We start from the raw sequence: 16,659 nt of genomic DNA, 5'->3' as shown, positions 1-16,659 counted from the left end.
TTAAAGAAAAAAAAAGTGTTTCGTGGGTCTTTTGGAGTCAAAGTTCCCTTTCTAACTTGGCGAGCACGGTTCGCTCTATTCCTATTCATCCATGTTACTCCTTGCAGCGGGAGGGAGAACTACTACTTACAAATTTCGACGATTTATGACGCGTCAGATATAAGGATGAGGGGAGAAATAGGACGACTGACTCCGCAGCGTCGCGGACACATAAAGGGCTGAACCGTCGGAGCCGACCCGTCGCCGAGACGGCGATGGAGTTCGCTTTTCTTTAAATCAACCAACTTCCGAGAGGAGACAAGGAAACGTCTCAAGTCGATGAAGAAAAGGGAGGGGGGGGGGGGGGGGCGATGCCTATTTCCATTTCGGAGACGTTTAAAGCCTGGCTTCACTGCCCTCAAAATACATCTAGTCGATACGTCGCAAGGACGTTTACAAAATGTGTGTGGATTGCACTGCAGCTTTTTTATCTTAGCCCCCCCCCCCCCCCTTTTTTTTTCGTCAAACTGAATTTTTATTAGTGCGTGCGTGCGTGCGCGTGTGTGCGTGTGTGTGTTGAAGGTTTTATTGTCGAAGCAGTATCAAACGACGATGTCCTGTGTTTGTACCTTGACATCCACGCAATGTCTCCTAAAAGGTTTCCCCAAATCTATCCAAAGCTTACGTTACATCCGCTGCAAAATATTTCTTTTTGAACGGCGTAAGCTTTTTGTACTTGTAACTCGGGACAGTTTTAATATACGCCCTTAGCGACGCATGTTAACATTTAAAAGTGACAACAACAAAAACGTGACGCGGTCAGCTTTTGTTAGTGAGATCGTTCAAAACCCTTATGCCGGAAACGAGCCTACGCAATACCGTATGACACAAGAGACGACGCTAGGCAACGCGACAGCGCAGAAAACCATCGAAGTGCTGAGTCTTGTCATGCTGTGCTGCCCGTCTGACGTCATTCTCTTCAAACACGTCCCTGAGGCTGTCAATCCACAGTCAACTAAACACCACCAAAGTCTGCTGTCAACACGTACAGCTTGTATGATGAGTAGTAATAGAATCGTAAAAAATCAAAGCTTCTACACAACAAGGGGCGTCGGCTCCAGTTTTGGACTACAATGTATGCGCACGTTCTAGGCTGGACTACATGTTGTAAGCGGCAAAGAGTCTGGCTACAAACAGACGGAAAGTCAAATGCAAGTCAATTAATTAAAACTGATAGCAGACAGTGACAACAAAAAACGTGAATAAATGACAAGCCTGACAATTAGCACCTGCACGAGTGTGATCCGGCAAATAAAGAAACAAGTTGACTTTCTCAATCGAGTCTTTTTGAACCGTAGTAAAAAAGGTCCGGCTCCTCGTGGAGCATTACAATTTCCCCCTTTTACTGGGAAATTAAGATATACCTAGGCACATTTTAGATTAGATACATGTTATCTTATAAAGACGTACACGTTCCAAACGCCAAAAGCATCGCCCTTTGCTTCGTCAACCAAATCTTGTAAGGAGTACCTCGTGCGGCGCATAAACAATTCCCAAATTTGCTTCTTTTTTTTTTTTTTTTGAGGTCGCATTTTTGGTTTAACTTTCGCGGTGTTCAGAGTGTCACTGTGGTCGGCTCTTTGTCTCCTCGTCTACCGACAGAGATCATCCAGGAGTGGGAGAACACCAGTCGCGCTCACCAGCAAACCAGAACCAGCCCGGACTCCTCGGACGAACACGACACGGAGGCGAAACCGGTTCAAGGTCAGTAAGTACGGAGCATCTGGCACGATGTGCCGGCGTTTGGAGGGCCTTTAGCCCCCCAAACGTCATCACCGGAGGATCACCAACCTAGCACCACCCATAGCTCGCGTCAGCATCGCAGCCAACACGTCGGGCAGCGTGCTACTGACACGCTTAAAGCAAAAAAAGAAAATTGCTTAAATCCTGTCCATCGCTCATCACGAGGCTCGCACGAGCCTCACCTCGTCCTGGATTATTATCGCGCTCGTACCAGGAGTGTCCGCCGCACTCCTCAAACTAACAAGCAACAGCCAAAGCATACCGATGCAAGAAAAGCAGTTTACGACGAACGATCGCCATCAATTCACATGAGGGCGCTCTCTCTCTATCCATCACGCGGATCGGCTTGTATGTTTCAAAACTCGGGATTACACGAACGAGAGACACGCGCGCTTAGCATCCGCAAAAAGCGGAACCAACCGATCGATGGAGGCAATTTCGTACCACCCCGCCATGACCTCTTCTTTATTTTATTTTTTCGTAAATTTTGTTTCGCTGTATATGTTGTTTTGCATCTCGCTCTCAGTTTGACCTTCGGCGTGAGAAATTGAATTGCCGGCCTTCGCGAAAGAGGCGCGCGTTGCTTGTTTTAAACGACGGTTTTCTCGCTCTATAGGTTTTACGTTGTACCCCGCCCATCGCACACGAGTTTACGCGTGAAGTCTATGAGTATCGCTGTAGCAGTAGAAAGAAAGTTGCGCGAATAGTTAAGGAGCAGCACACATCTAGCTTCAGAAGACTTTTGGGTAGCGGGGAGCAAGCGACGTTGCATCTGTTGCAGTAGGAATATCAAAACAAAAACTGAGATGAAACTTATTTTGTGCTTTCCCATTCCTGTGCGTCTTCATAGGTGTATAGCATTCGTTGACCAGGAGGCATAGGTTTGTTTCGAACACCCAACTAGCACATCTGTCTTTTTTGCCCAACTCAACTAGTCTAGCTGTTTTGCTTGCTAGCACAAGACATGGCAACAACGATGTTTTGACGGGAGTCACGCTTTTAAGACGTGTTGGATGATGAAGGACATTGCGTGAGCGTGTAAATTATGCTAATTTCGGGCACCAATATAAGCGAAAGATATTGAACTTTAAACGTAACACTAAACTACGCAGCCCTACGTTACTTTGAAGTAATCAACGTAGAAGTAACTTCGAAATAACTTAGACGTACTTCAAAAGTAGAAGCACGGTGATGTGAAATCTTCTCGCGGGAATAAGGCAGCTTTCATTCGTTCACTCAAAGAGCTAATTTAATATTTATAAATGTATTTGTTTATTGACAGTGCGCTCAGATAACAGAAGGCTTGCATAGGGCGGCCAGTAAAGACGGGCATCCGTCATGAAAAGTAAACTCATAGCGCAAACCAGTTATTGGCGACGTCAACGAAATCAACGCACCTAGCGGCAAGGATAGAAAGCTGTCACGGAAGGCTCGCTTGCCAGCTTTCTCGAGCGAATCCGATTTTCACGGCGCCTGGCGGTCTAAACATGAAGCCGTGAAAGTAGGCTAAAAAACAAACACGTCATAGAGCAGTCAACTCGTTACACCCGAATACCCTTTCTTAAATATCGAATGGAACAAACACAAAAAACCACCAACACTAGGCAGCTCGTCAGGACATAATAGTAACACGCTCGGCAAGAGTAAAATATTTCCGAAATTTTGGTCGCCGTACTGCATAAGGTTTATTGAACTTTATACAAACCTGAGGGGGTTTGCTCCGCGGGTGTTACTTCTCCGCAGTGCTTCAGTGCGTGGTGAAATGCGCACTCAACGAAGCTAACTGACACGCACAGCCATCGAACAATAATAAAAAAAATAAATAAAAAATACTACGCGCGCTGACAATATTTAATGCGCGATGCACGGCCGTACTGCGCTGACAAATTGCTTATATAGAAATCAAGATACAAGTTTTCTCATTTCGAATGCCAAGTTAACGCTGCCTAAATATCCATCATTCGATTTTTTTCCACGAGAGAGTTACCGCGCGTACTCAGACAGTATTCCGCAGACGAGTTGATCGAAATGGCAGCGCGCAGGAGACGATTAATCGAATGGCCGATCAGAAGGGTAGGCGCTTCGATTTAATCGGGTGCAGCAATCCCATCACTGCGTACGCAGAGTAAAGACAACATTCGCCGTGATGCCGCACGTTCGGCGCAGCTCGAAGAGGTTCCTATCGACTCGCATAGACCCATTCCAATAATCGCCTTTTCGCGCGCAGCCATCTTCTGGCATCGGGCTGTGGAACGGATTCTATGCTACTTTTCACGTCAAGTTGGAAAGAACCTCTAGACCCGTTTTCGTGTGACGGTTTCCACGGTGAAATACGAGGTAGCTGGGTTGGGCGACAAAACAAACTAATAAAGTAACTAGTTTAAGCACAACTAAAATGAAAAAAAAGTATAGCAAAGAAAAAATGTAGAACCATTGGCACGAACCCCCTGAATTCCAGCGCCTTCCAATCGGCAGATGAAGTGACTCGCTATTTTTGGCCCAACTCAGGTCAAAATTCAACGTAACAACCGTAAAAAAATGGTATATAGGAGAATGCGGTGGCTCTCTTCTGTGGAACAACACAAACCCCGAACGCGTTCAAGCTCAGTGACTCGGCACTTTTCTTCGAATCGGTGAGATGCGCTGGAAAGCTTGCATATCGTCAAGCTGGACTCAATTCCCTCGCTGCCTTTTTCACAGTCCGCGTGATATAGTTTCCAGAGGCGACCCTAAAAGGTTATGGGATGGCGCGTTGCATAATTTGCTGTAATATCTCTCCCCTCCACGAACCGGCGTCGTTCCAGAAGGCTCGAAATTGCCTCATCCAGGGGGAGCTCGTAAAAGGAATGGCCGCGAGGGTAAGTCGGGCGTCCTTTAACTACACGATCTATAGAACGACACTGCTACTCGAGCGCGTGTTAGACGACGTTGGCATTCCGTACGCAGAAACTGCGCTGCGAGGGACATTAGGAGGTTTTGGGGAAAACCGTTATCGCAGGCCCGATAGCGCTCCTTCCGCACGATTCGGGGTCTGCCTCGAAGCGGAAACGCAGGCTCCCCCCGACAAACACGTTGAGGGAACCGCGCACCCAGATATTAACTTCGTAATTTGCTGCGTGCAGTTACCATATTCTGGTTCTATTTGATCCAATTCAATTTTACCAAGACGTGGAAGGTCACTCTGAATCAACATTTAATTAGTATTTGGCGCCACGGCATAACAAATCCAAGATCAGTCACAGTTACCACGATATGATGGCACTAGTCCACAAACTTGCCGTAGTCGGCTTACCACGATTAGAAAGAGCTTGCTACAACCGTGAAACCCCGTTGCTGTATAAACGGAGTTTTCGGGAACGAACAAATCGAATACGTGCATTTTTGTCTCGTTTTCACGAACAATTCTCATTATGGACGCCTTTTTGGGGGGAACCCATATTAACGAGACATCACTGGAATGCGTATTTGGTTGTACTTGTCGTTGTTTTATTAATGAAAATGGGCGTAACGCCAGGACGACGTAAGCGACGCGTTGCAATTGGTGACGCGACGTCTGCGAGATTCTACCGTGATATTTACACACACCGTGGAACAACTGTTGTACTCAGTATGTGATGCAAGGATCACACCATGCGTCGAAAGAAATCCGGATCGTGACGACGTAGGAACCACGAGAGGGCGCCACCGAAATATCTTGCCGCCAATGTATGGCTTGCACACGACGACATCGTATCGTGCTGGTAGTCATTCCAACTTGTTCACTCTCCGAAAAATGGGTGTAGTCTTACACCCTTTTGTCCCATAAAATACATCCCAAAACTTCAGTTCGATGTACGGCGTACTGACATCGAACTGACGGCCCCAACTTTTACGGGGAGCTTGCTAGCGGTGCGACATAAGTTAATAAACAGGTAAAGTATGTATCAAAGATTACAGATAAAAAAAACAAAAAAAAAAACACCGAGGTTTTGCTGTAGGGCCACAAAAAAAAAACGTTTTTTTTTAGTTAGAAACACGTACATTAGCTATTTTAATTAGTTGTACCACTCGGCTATCAAGCCGCTCGTCAAAGTTGGTACCGCCGGTTTGACGTCGGTGCGCTATATACATCGAACTGAAGTTTTGGGGGTGTATTATATGGGACAACGAGACGTAAGGCTATACCCATTTTTTTTTTTCTGAGAGTGTTTTCGCCGAGAAAAACGAAATTCGGTGGTGCGAATAGTCTGCCGCTGAAGGCACGCGGTCAGCAGGAAGGCCGCACCCGTACGTGACGTCAATACGAGCCGTCAATACACCGACACAACCCCCTGACGTCACGCTATTGCGGTGGCGCTGCTGTTGGCACTGGGCATGCGCAGACCTTTCGTCTCACGCGAACCATGGTGCAGCACGCAGTGCTAATACGCTGCTCATGCATCGCACAAAAGACAGTCTGTAGACACTGTCTGAGGCGTTCCTTTTTGACTGTCAACGTGATCATTCAAAAAACCGCCTGCTGACGTGATTGAAGCATGTGCGAAGCGAACCGGCTTAATTTGAATGAAGCAAACCTGCTTAACTCGAATAAAGCAAATCCGCTTAATTCGAACGAAGCAAATCCGCTTATTTCGAAGATGCTCGATAAGTGTCCGCAGACAGTTCTGTCATCATCTCTGCAGAGAACAGCGTGTCTTTTGTACGACGTACGAGCAGTTTGACTAGATGCAGATTGGCACTGGGAATGTGGACGGCTTATTGGCTTCAACTTAACACCGGCTAAAGGCGTTCGAAACGGTAGCCGGGCGATACGAAATAAGCGCGAGCGTCTCTGCGTTCTGTGTTGACGATCGTGGGTGCAGGCATTGACGCCTGGATACCCGGTGCAGAAATCAACAACAACCCGGTGGAGGAGCCTCGACGCAAACCCTGGCAAAAGATCCTGCCCTTGAAACGCGACTACGGCTCCAGTCAGGAAGACGACCTCGCGTTGCAGGGCGAGGCCGACGCGGACGACAACGCCGAGGGCGATCCAGCCGGGGAACAACGGGCTACAGAGGACGTCCAACCGGACGACCGCGTCTGGATCTCCTGGAGCTCCAGGTATACGCGCGGTTCAAACCAAACCGAATTTCGAGATACGGGTCCCGGATGGCATTCGGAAAAGCTTGCCGCGTAGAGCCTCGGGCCGATTTCGGCACTCTGGTTGGCGCGTTTTCATGGGCGTCACGTTTACGGGGGAAAGAAAGAAAAGGGGATCTTGGCTGGGGACCCCTGGACGTCCTAGACATACGCTTAATTCGTATTTCTCGAGACGAGCACAATATATCGTACGTTATCCGTGCGACCGTGCGAGCGATACTAGCCTGCAAACCGAAGCATGAACGCACTCCTGAAACACATTTCCAACATGCCTTCCTTCGATCATAGAGACTTTTTTACGTGATGTGTCATGCCTCGCTCTGTAGGAAGCAGCTTTCGACCAGCAAAGGGGACAGCCCGGATGACGACGACGGCGGAACGGTGACGGGTGAAGAGACCAGCGGTCACGGCAGTGCGTGTTCGGCCACTACGACGCCCGTCGGGGAGGAACCGGGCGACGGACGTGGACCCAAGTCGGGAGGAGACCCCTTTTCGGACGTGTTCAGCGACGCCTCGGAGTCGGACTCCAACAGGTGAAGAGCATCATACTGTTCCGTTCAGTCTAAAGCTATGTGCAACGAAATTATTTTTTTCTTTCGAAAAGAGCTTTGCGCATACGTGGGCTCTCCACTGACCTTGTGTTGGCGGCTCAAGTATGTTTTAGAGGAAATGGGGCACAAGCGTTCAGACGGGTCACTTCGGGGATACCAATTCCGCTGCAATGTTACACAGTGTATAAAGCGCGAGCGTAATAGGGTCAACCAACCTCCGGAGCCGCGTAAGGACGAAATGTGTCGGTCGGTCAGTCCGGTAGCCACTAAACGAGCATGGAAAAAGATGAAAGACGTTTACAGTTCCATGTAATGCCGGATTAGAACGCAGCTCTTGAGGAGGAAGAGGAGAGGGTATAAAGAGGGAGGTATATGTTCCTCCTCCTCCTCTGTGCCTTATCCTTTTTCCCCTACCCTGCTCCTCCCTCTCCCCCTCCTCCTCCCACTCTTCTCTCCTCTTCCTCCTCCCCTCCCTCCTCCCTCGTGACGTCACTCGTGAAGGCCTCGTGAAGGTCGTGACCTTCGTCGGGACCTTCACGAGTCACCTTCGTGGCGTCATTATGGGAAACGTCCCATAATGCAACGTGCGGTTACGCCGACGGCGACGCCGCTCAAACCGGAAACAAAAGCCTAAAAGCTGTGATCTAAAAAAAAAAAAAAAAAAAAAAAGAGGCAACCGGTGTTAGGGATAGAGCCCCAGTCATCGGCGTGGAAGCGGATTGCGCTGCTAACCAGGCGACGGACCCTACACGTAGGAAAGGGAGGACCAGAAGCAGGTGGCGTGAAAAAGCGTGCGTAGGGGGGATGGCAAGAGAGGAGCATAAACAGTTGGTGTAGAAAGAGCGCGCGGAACGAGTGGAAAGGAAAGCGCGCTTCCTGCTTAAGGGTGCGACGCAAACCATACAAATTTCCGCCCTAGGCGCCACCTGAAATAAGAGCACCTTCCACACCCAGGCACCGAAAGACTACACTCCAGCTAAGAACATCCCCCTCCCTATAAAGCTAGTACCGCATTTAAAAGCTTTTAACAAATAAACCAAACATGCAGCCAGTTTTTAGAGCGCAGCTCTTAGGCGCCCGTTTCCGGCTTGAGCGGCGCCGGCGTCGCCGTCGCCGTGAACGTCTGCATAACCGCGCGGTGCATTATGGGTAAATTTCTCCGCTAAAACTAGCGAAAAAAAATTCCCGCCATTTTTTTTTTTTTTTTTTTTAGATATAAAGTTGAGAGGCAAGTTGTTCTTCCTTCCGAAATTCTCGTGTTCAAAATGATTCTGGACGTTTCCAATTTTGCGACGTATTCTTGGGAGATCGGTGTCCGAGTGGGTTAGCGCACACCAGCTCGGAGCACGAGGAGCGAAAGTTCGCGCGGCTGAACCCAGGGATCCTGGGCTCAATCCCCACTCCTGCCCGTTCCGATATGAATGAGCATCGTAACGGCGTGTGGTCGTGTATCACTACTGCGTGGAGACCCCAGCCTAGCGGTTGTACTGCACTGGCTAAATTTCTCATCTAGTGCTGAGACACCAGACGCCCTAGACTAATTTCCAGTCGTATAAACACACACACACAGACACACGCATACACACAACACAATTATTACGTATTCTTCTGCGGGACAAGGCTCGTGGAGTGGTCAAAAACTTGAGTTTGTTTCCGTGATCTAACAAAGATCGCCATCGGCGCCACTGGTGCGACTCGGGAGGAGCAATCCAGCTTTAAGTCAGAGCGCAGCCGAACCGGTAGCACCAATCAAAGAGCACCAAAGCGCAACGTCATGACCTTCATCTTTCATTATGCAGTTGTGTGATTGATTTGAGTCATTCTGTGGCAACTCTTGGAGAAGCCGAAAGTCCGTTTTAGGGCAGCAAAGAGAACTTTTTGGATAATTAGCGCACACTTCACTGTCGTTCACAGCACTGCAAATATTATGATGCATTGGCCTGTCCAACTAAAAGGCAACGCCTACTTCGCCTTCCCATTTATGTGCAACCTTTCATTAGCATTAATTTCACAGCAGAAGCGATTCCCTAAAACACAGAAGTAGCGAGTAGAAGCACCAGACACGGCAAGAAAAAGATGACTGGTTCAAAGGACAGCATGAACAGGTGCGAATGGTTATTTCAGGTACTAAATCACACTGAAATAATGCTAGAATACAAGCACCTACATTAACGTTTCCTTTAATTTCTAGAGGTTGTAAACAAAGTGTAATTTATAATTCAGCTAAGAAAAAAAGCACTTTCCACTTTATTGTGAACATCGAACTCGTTCCATTCACTGCTCCTGTTAATTTAGTTCGCATTTACTCCCACCTATATAAAAGTGATAATTAAACGAAAGAGTTGGCATAAATAAGAAACCCACAGAAGAGTCTGTAATATTAATCGTATTGAAATACCGAACTATCCCCGCAAACTCTAGAATTGGAAAAAGATACCGCCAGGATATTGCAGTCCGTCATATTACACACACGCCGAAGTTTTATTCGTAAATTTTGTCACGTCTCGCCTTGGAGGATTGCATTCCTCCTAGCACGCGGGTGAGCTGCAGCAAAGCGAGTTGCGCAAAATCGCGAAGCCTAATCCGTGGTTGTCGCTTCCCTCCAGTACACCAGCGCGAGGCGCAGAAGCGCACTCAACGAAACTTAAACGAAATTAGCTGAACCGCCAGACCGGACCACGAACACGAGAATCAGTGCGAAACTTCCGAGTACTGTCAGTGTTTGATACGAAATCAAATCGAATAGTACGTTATATGTAAGGCGATAATCGACCCATCGTAAAGATTCGCCCGGGTACTGAGCCCTGAGCTATTATACACTTTCAGTATTATTATTAACGTGAAATTAAGTTTTGGTGCAATGTTGGCGCAAATTCCTCGCACGTTGGTCAAATGTAGCATGATGTAGCAGATGCCAAAGTTTCAGAACTAATAGCTCTCTTATGCGAAAGTCGTAGACGGTTTTCGGAAACTTTCAATGAGAAAACTGGGACCGTTCCCCATAATGGACGCCATTCTTCCTCGTGTATCCTCGGACCTTCGTTAGCCGCCATTTTCCCAATAAAACTTTCCGAAAATACTTTCCACCTTTTGAATTAGACGGTACGTCTCAAGCTCTAAAACATTGGCATCTGGGCCGGGCCGTTAGCTCTACACTTAAGGCGGAGACCGAGCATTCGGCGATGCGTATACTTTTTGTGCACTGTAAACGGTTTCGGGGGGTTATATTTTCAATTTATCTCCCTTAGCGAGATGGAGGAAGAGGAGGACGCGGACGAGGCCTTCTTCTCCCGGGGCCTGGGCAACTTCCTTCGGGCCGTGGGCGAGAGGCGCCGGGATCGTGGCCGGGCCCTGGCTGCCTGGAGTCTGGCGCCCAGGCACGCCGGGCCCGAACACCGCCTGCTCGCCTGCGCCACCTTCGCGAAGAACTACAGGTGGGGACCACCATTCGATTTCCTACACTTGCAACCGAGTATGACCGAGAGAGACAAGACCGGTGCCTCTTGCGACGGCGGAGGACCAGATGCGCTGCTGCGGAGCAGGGCGTACGCCATCGCAAGAGGCTTAAATACCGGTCTTGTTTCTTTCGGTCGTACTCGGTTGCAAGTGTGTGAACGGATCTTTATCACATCGTGTTTAGTACTGCTTTTTCCGATGCGCATAGCTTCGCAGCCCCCTTTCCACTGATGTTTTATCGCTTTCACATAGTGCAGCGTTCGGTGTTCGCCTTTCATTCAGTGTTTATAGTACATGAAGAAAACAGCCGGTGCAACTGGATCAAGGTGCTCCGACAATGTCATCCAACTGACGCACGTAAGAAGTACAATTCAATTAAAGTAAATGCTGTCGAATAACATATTTTTTATATAGGTTCTTTTTCTTCTACTTTATTACCCACTTCTTGCTTAGCTCAGTTCTAGGCGTCTCTTTTCAGTTCGCCAGATATGACACACGTGGTAGCGTATTAGAACCATCACATATAATTGTTTTCTTTTTTTTTTTTTTTTTTTTTTGTCACGAAAGAAACTTATTGTTTTCTCAGGATTCCGGGCACCAAAGCAGTGTTCCTGTCTCTGCTGGCCGTCCGGCGGAAGTTCCGCAAACACGGCATCGGGACCTTTCTCCTCAAGGTAACGACGGGGGCTCTGGTGCCTCATCGCTTAATATTTCGTTCTTCTGTTTTCGGGCCTGTAACTGCAATCGCATCGGTGTCACTTTAGCGAGTCAATCTCTACTAACGCATTTGAGCAGATTCCAGTCACAAGCTGCTGTTGTTCATAAATGTGGACCGACGCCCCAAAACGGCCCATACACCATCCTGGTGGCAGTCCTTTTGGTACAAAAACTGGGATAATGCGCTTTCAAAGCGTCGCGCTCCAAGGTACAATCTAGAATGTTCTTCCGACAGCAACTCAAGAGTCCCGCTGTGGTGGGACCCTACGACGCTCTGGTGGTCAAGTCATCTCCGGGGACGGCCAGTTTCTTCCTCAAGAACGGCTTCACCGACGACATCGTGCTTAACAGTAGGTTCCGGTAAGCATAGGCCACCAAAGAAACAAATCCAGCAATGCGGAGCGCGAGTTTGTCTGTTTCTCTTGCAGGCGCTGTGGTGGGGTCAGAACGCAGAGCACTCGAGACAGCTTGCTTTGAGGCCTACGCGCACTATCCTTCGATCAGCTAGAGCTCGGCGTTCTGACGTCACCCTGCAAAAGAAGCAGACGAACTTTCGCTCCGCATGCGGCGGGCAAGTCTTCCTAAATGCGTTTTTGGGGCGTCGGATCGCAAGGAGGGGCATGCCAATCGAGGCGTACACAGAGAGAATGCCCAGGGAAAGCGCGATGACGATGCAGTCAAGGGCACGCCATCACTGGTTGAGGTTGGGGAAAACAAGAGCACGTGGGCGAGCACGCGAAGTATGCAATGAGCAGATGGACTTGCACGCTGTAGTGTCAATGACAGTCGCCAGTCATTAGCACTCTTGGGACAACAAAGTGCACCATTTCCTTGAAGCGGAATAGGAGGCACTGTCTTGCATGAAACTCCTGTGAGCGGAACTGAACCAATTGGCGACGTCCTGCTAGTCTACGATTGCTAGACTACTCGCCTAAAAAGAGCCTTCTCCCGGGTGCAGGGAACTGGACGAGTCCAACCAGGCGGGAAACATGTTCTGCTACCTCCCTCCTTTTGACGGTGAGTATGTTGACATCAACATTGTTCATGAAGAAGAAAGCAGAGTCGTGGATAGTTCGAGGCTCGAGCCTTACTTATTTGAAAAGGATCTGCGATTGGAAGATCCGAAAGTTCCCAATTATGGACATCCGTAATCTATGTACTGTCAACGGAGACCATGGACGTCGAGCATCCATAGACAGTCTAAACATGTGCGACACCTCGTGGTAGGTTCCGAATTTATTGCCACAAGGATAAGAGAGTGCATACAAGACCTCACGGATGCTGCGTCCTTAGAGTTTGCAATCCGTGGCTGCCATGAGCCAGAGACCACCCTAGCGCAGGTTCATCATCATAAAGACCTCGGTTTCATCATTCGTTTGCCGTACGCCACTATTGTATGTGCAGGTCACTACCCGTCTTTCCCCGGAACACCAGAGTGGAACCGTCCTGAAGCGTTGGCAGCAATGGAAGAGGAAGTAGAACGTTGGTGAGTGTTAGCAACATTACATTGCAACTGGTTGAGAGATTGGGGGAAAGCTCCTCTCAACCCTTTCTATCTTAGCAGAGCTCCTCTGTGTTCGGTCTGCTTAAGAGGTGGTAGGAGCCTCCCCTGAACTCCTTATTCCGTCACTGACAAAACGTTTACTATTATCTTGGATTTGATTGTGGTATGACCCATTACTTTCTAGGAAACAGAAAAGCCTGGAATCGTACCAGTGCCAAGTGACCTGCCTCACGAGACTGCAGCATGAGATATTCCGGCTCCATGCCCTGGTTAGTGAACGAAAATCCTATCCAAGTGCTATCTGCGAGCACACAGTGAAACCGTGTACGAGCTTGTAGGATGCTTGCAGCCGTTACTCTTCTTCATTCTGAAATCGTGTTTCAATGTTTCAGTTGAAGAAGCAAGAAAACACTGTACAGAACCTCAGGAAAGAAAACTGCAGACTACAATCCAAACTGTCAAGAGGTACGAAAACCCGAGAATCAATGCTCAGCACGCATTGTATTTAAGAACACTTAAAAAATCTGCCTCTGTACCCATGTAATAAGAGCATAAGCGCTTGCATGGCACAAGTAAGCAGCATGTAAAAAAGACGGATATTGCACCCTGCGACGTCACAGAGGCAGTTAATATTTTCTTTTTTAAACACATAGCTTTTTCAGGAAATTGACTTCCAAGATCTTTGGTCAGCCCCTCTTGGAGGTCAGGGTCACTTAAACAAATATTACTACAACTCTCGCTGAGATCACGCATCAAGGTTAGCAGTTGTCCGCACTGGTAATGTCCAAACAGCATAAAACTAAAAAGAAGCATTAGTAATTAGTCCAGGATAACCTTCTGGAACAATCCCCAAGCCCTCCTCTGTGGTCATGATCTGCCTCTGCTAAACAAAACCAAACAAACCAATCTGGAACACTGGAGGTAAATAAATCCCGATGCTGGGATTTCCCCACATTCACGTGGAAGTCCACGGATGGGAGAGTCCACGACGTTTTTTTCGTCAGTGTGCTGATCAGACTTCCGCAGAAAGATTCCCGTGGCAGAAATCACGGATCTCTTCTGTAACCATGCCGTCCAGTCTTGTTGCCAAGGGCAGAAGTCTCTAATTGCATCGCCTGTCAACCTTTCCCTCTCTCGCAGCCGAGAAGAAATCCACAAGATCACTCATCGAAAGCCTCGAAAAGGAGGCAGCAGACTTCGAAAGACTCTGCAGCCTCAAGCTTCCCGGCCTAGAAGACAGGCGTCAGAGAGCCTTTCCATGATTCGACCGCTGCGTGCCCGCCGAGAACGACCGCCCATCGACAAGCAACACCATCACAGCACTTCAAACCTGGTTCATCAGTGCTAGTTGAGTAAGCATAATACCAATCAGGATGCGATCATGTTAAAAAAGACAAGGATGTGAGAGAGGAGACAGGGTCTTATGTACGAGTCATGGCGAACAGAAGAATTTCAAACATACGTACCATAACTCCTTGCAAGCTTGTTACAACTGTTTCTCTTTTGAGTGCAGAGGGCAAAGAACATGAATAATATATGCAGTTAAGATCGCTCCATGCAAAATGCTGTACGCGCAAAAGAGCAATCAGCTACGTCGCTCGGGAAGTTTATCATGATGCGGAGTGCGGCACCAATAACACGAGCAAGCGATCGGCGATTCCTTTTTTTCGCTTGGAATCAAGCTATCGAAACTACTAGTCTGGCACTTGGTACTAAGTGCCCGCTTTGGGAACCAACCATAAGTAAAAGGAAAAAGTGCCGATGCCATGTTCATGCCGATTGTACGGCAGAGCATACCTTAACAAACATATAGGTAGTGTTAAAGTTTCCCAAACAGAAGGTAACTTGCACTGCCGTGATTTCCAACACCATCAACCGATATGGATCTTTTCCTTGTCTTGAGTTGGATATGGCGACCCCAATCGCAATAATGAACAAAGTAATGTTCAGTGGAGTCATATCATCTGTTTTTTGCTCATAGCCTGTTTCGATTGGTTCGATTATGCGGGTTGCCATAGGGAGGACATCATATAGATTGTGTCGTGAAACTAGCAATTCCATATTCAAGCAATCATCTCATTGCAACCCCAGTTCGAGCCAAGGTGCGCACCCGAACGAGATGAGCGAATGTACTGGCAAGCTTTCCATGTGCAAGAGAGCTTCCTTTTAGCATAAATATGCTAGGGCTTCCCGAGCGGAGCGAGATTTGTTTGTTTCCCCAAAAGGGTTCCGATCAGCTCTTGCCGACTACATTACGTAGGTTGTTACTTCTGGCGTGTTGATGCATTCCAAACACAGCTTCCCAGAATAAGCACTGTTGTTGATCAACCCCCGTTGCATCCGTTTACTGTTGCTGTTAGTGCATTACGCTAGTTGCCATTCGAAGGCGAAAACAGGTTGTGTCCAAGAGTACTAATTGTTCCGAGTGCTAGGTGACATGCACAAACCCTAGAAAGGATCTGGGCTTTCAGCACGGCAAGCCATGCTGAAGAAAAAAGCACGAGCGTATACTTGTTTCAGCATCATATCAAAACAGACGTTACAAGGCGAACCACGCCATTTCAACGTTTCGATTTCAGAACACGAAGGGATCGTCCTTTTCCATGCCACGCTACATATCTTTCACGGTTCAGCATCTCACTGCGGCTTTTTGTTTAATTCAGGCAAACGAATCGAGAGTACAGAATCAAAACTTGGATAAGAATGCGACAGACTAAAGTAGACCGACACTTACAGAGAGGGGTTGTCAATGCATGAAGGCGAATGGAGACACGTGATGAACGTTGAAGACGGTTTTCTCGCAGCTTGATGTGTACTTGTCGAATTCTAGTTTAATAAAATTTCTGGTGAATATGCCGTCCCCTGATTAATGGCACAAACCAGCTTTTTAAGGTGAAGCACTCTACACGTCTCCTTAACCGCGTGATCATGCTCCCGCTCATACCCATGCTGAGAGAGCCGGGTCGGGCGACGAAAGGGAGGCAGCCTATTGGCCTGGTGGGCACGTAGTGTACGCATATGATTAGATGCACGCCGGTACAATGTGCATCCGAAACTGGAGTGAGCGCGAGTGGGAACCGAATGCAGTAATTATCCCTGGGTTATGCAGTGCAAGCTCTTGCATCAGGTGCTTCGAGCTGCTCCTGGGGCCGAGCTGACAAGGACATGCCTCAGTTAGCACACGACCTTGTTCCCCAATTGCGCACATGACTCGCAGACAACCACATTAAGTATAAGCAGGAGCGCCTACACATTGTGAACGTGGGTGAAGTGACAATGTTGGCAAGCTGTTAAAAACTGACATTTCTTTAGAAGGTTAGCACTGTGTTGACTTTTTTCTTCCCCCATTCCAAATGAAAATGCTTGGTGCTGCCTGCGTATGAACACGCTCGAGTTGCAATCGGACGTGGGCATTCGAAAACAAGCTGACTATACTCCATTTCACTTTGTGATATACTGCAACGGATGCAACGAGCTATCCCAGCCAATCTAGCTCTGGGAACATATAGTACGTCTACACGTTCCGCA

At 48.1% G+C, this 16,659-nt stretch overlaps 1 protein-coding gene across 1 annotated transcript in view; it reads left to right on the top strand.

Annotated features, from left to right (window-relative positions):
• The window catches only part of LOC8036892, a 113,593-nt gene extending 97,611 nt beyond the window's left edge, over positions 1-15,982 (top strand). Inside the window, exons 3-13 of the mRNA XM_029994430.4 lie at positions 1,642-1,743; positions 6,651-6,864; positions 7,230-7,436; positions 10,703-10,888; positions 11,497-11,584; positions 11,863-11,987; positions 12,586-12,644; positions 13,032-13,113; positions 13,316-13,400; positions 13,524-13,596; positions 14,272-15,982. Of these exons, the coding sequence (XP_029850290.2) occupies positions 1,642-1,743; positions 6,651-6,864; positions 7,230-7,436; positions 10,703-10,888; positions 11,497-11,584; positions 11,863-11,987; positions 12,586-12,644; positions 13,032-13,113; positions 13,316-13,400; positions 13,524-13,596; positions 14,272-14,393 (1,343 nt within the window). The 3' untranslated portion in view covers positions 14,394-15,982. The remainder of the gene's footprint in view (positions 1-1,641; positions 1,744-6,650; positions 6,865-7,229; positions 7,437-10,702; positions 10,889-11,496; positions 11,585-11,862; positions 11,988-12,585; positions 12,645-13,031; positions 13,114-13,315; positions 13,401-13,523; positions 13,597-14,271) is intronic.
• The last annotated feature ends 677 nt before the right edge of the window (positions 15,983-16,659 follow it).

Source organism: Ixodes scapularis, unplaced genomic scaffold, assembly GCF_016920785.2.
Source record: "Ixodes scapularis isolate PalLabHiFi unplaced genomic scaffold, ASM1692078v2 PGA_scaffold12__126_contigs__length_90152505, whole genome shotgun sequence".
Lineage (NCBI taxonomy): Eukaryota > Metazoa > Arthropoda > Arachnida > Ixodida > Ixodidae > Ixodes > Ixodes scapularis.
The sequence above is the reverse complement of the archived record's forward strand: the minus strand, read 5'-3'. Positions and strand labels throughout refer to the sequence as shown.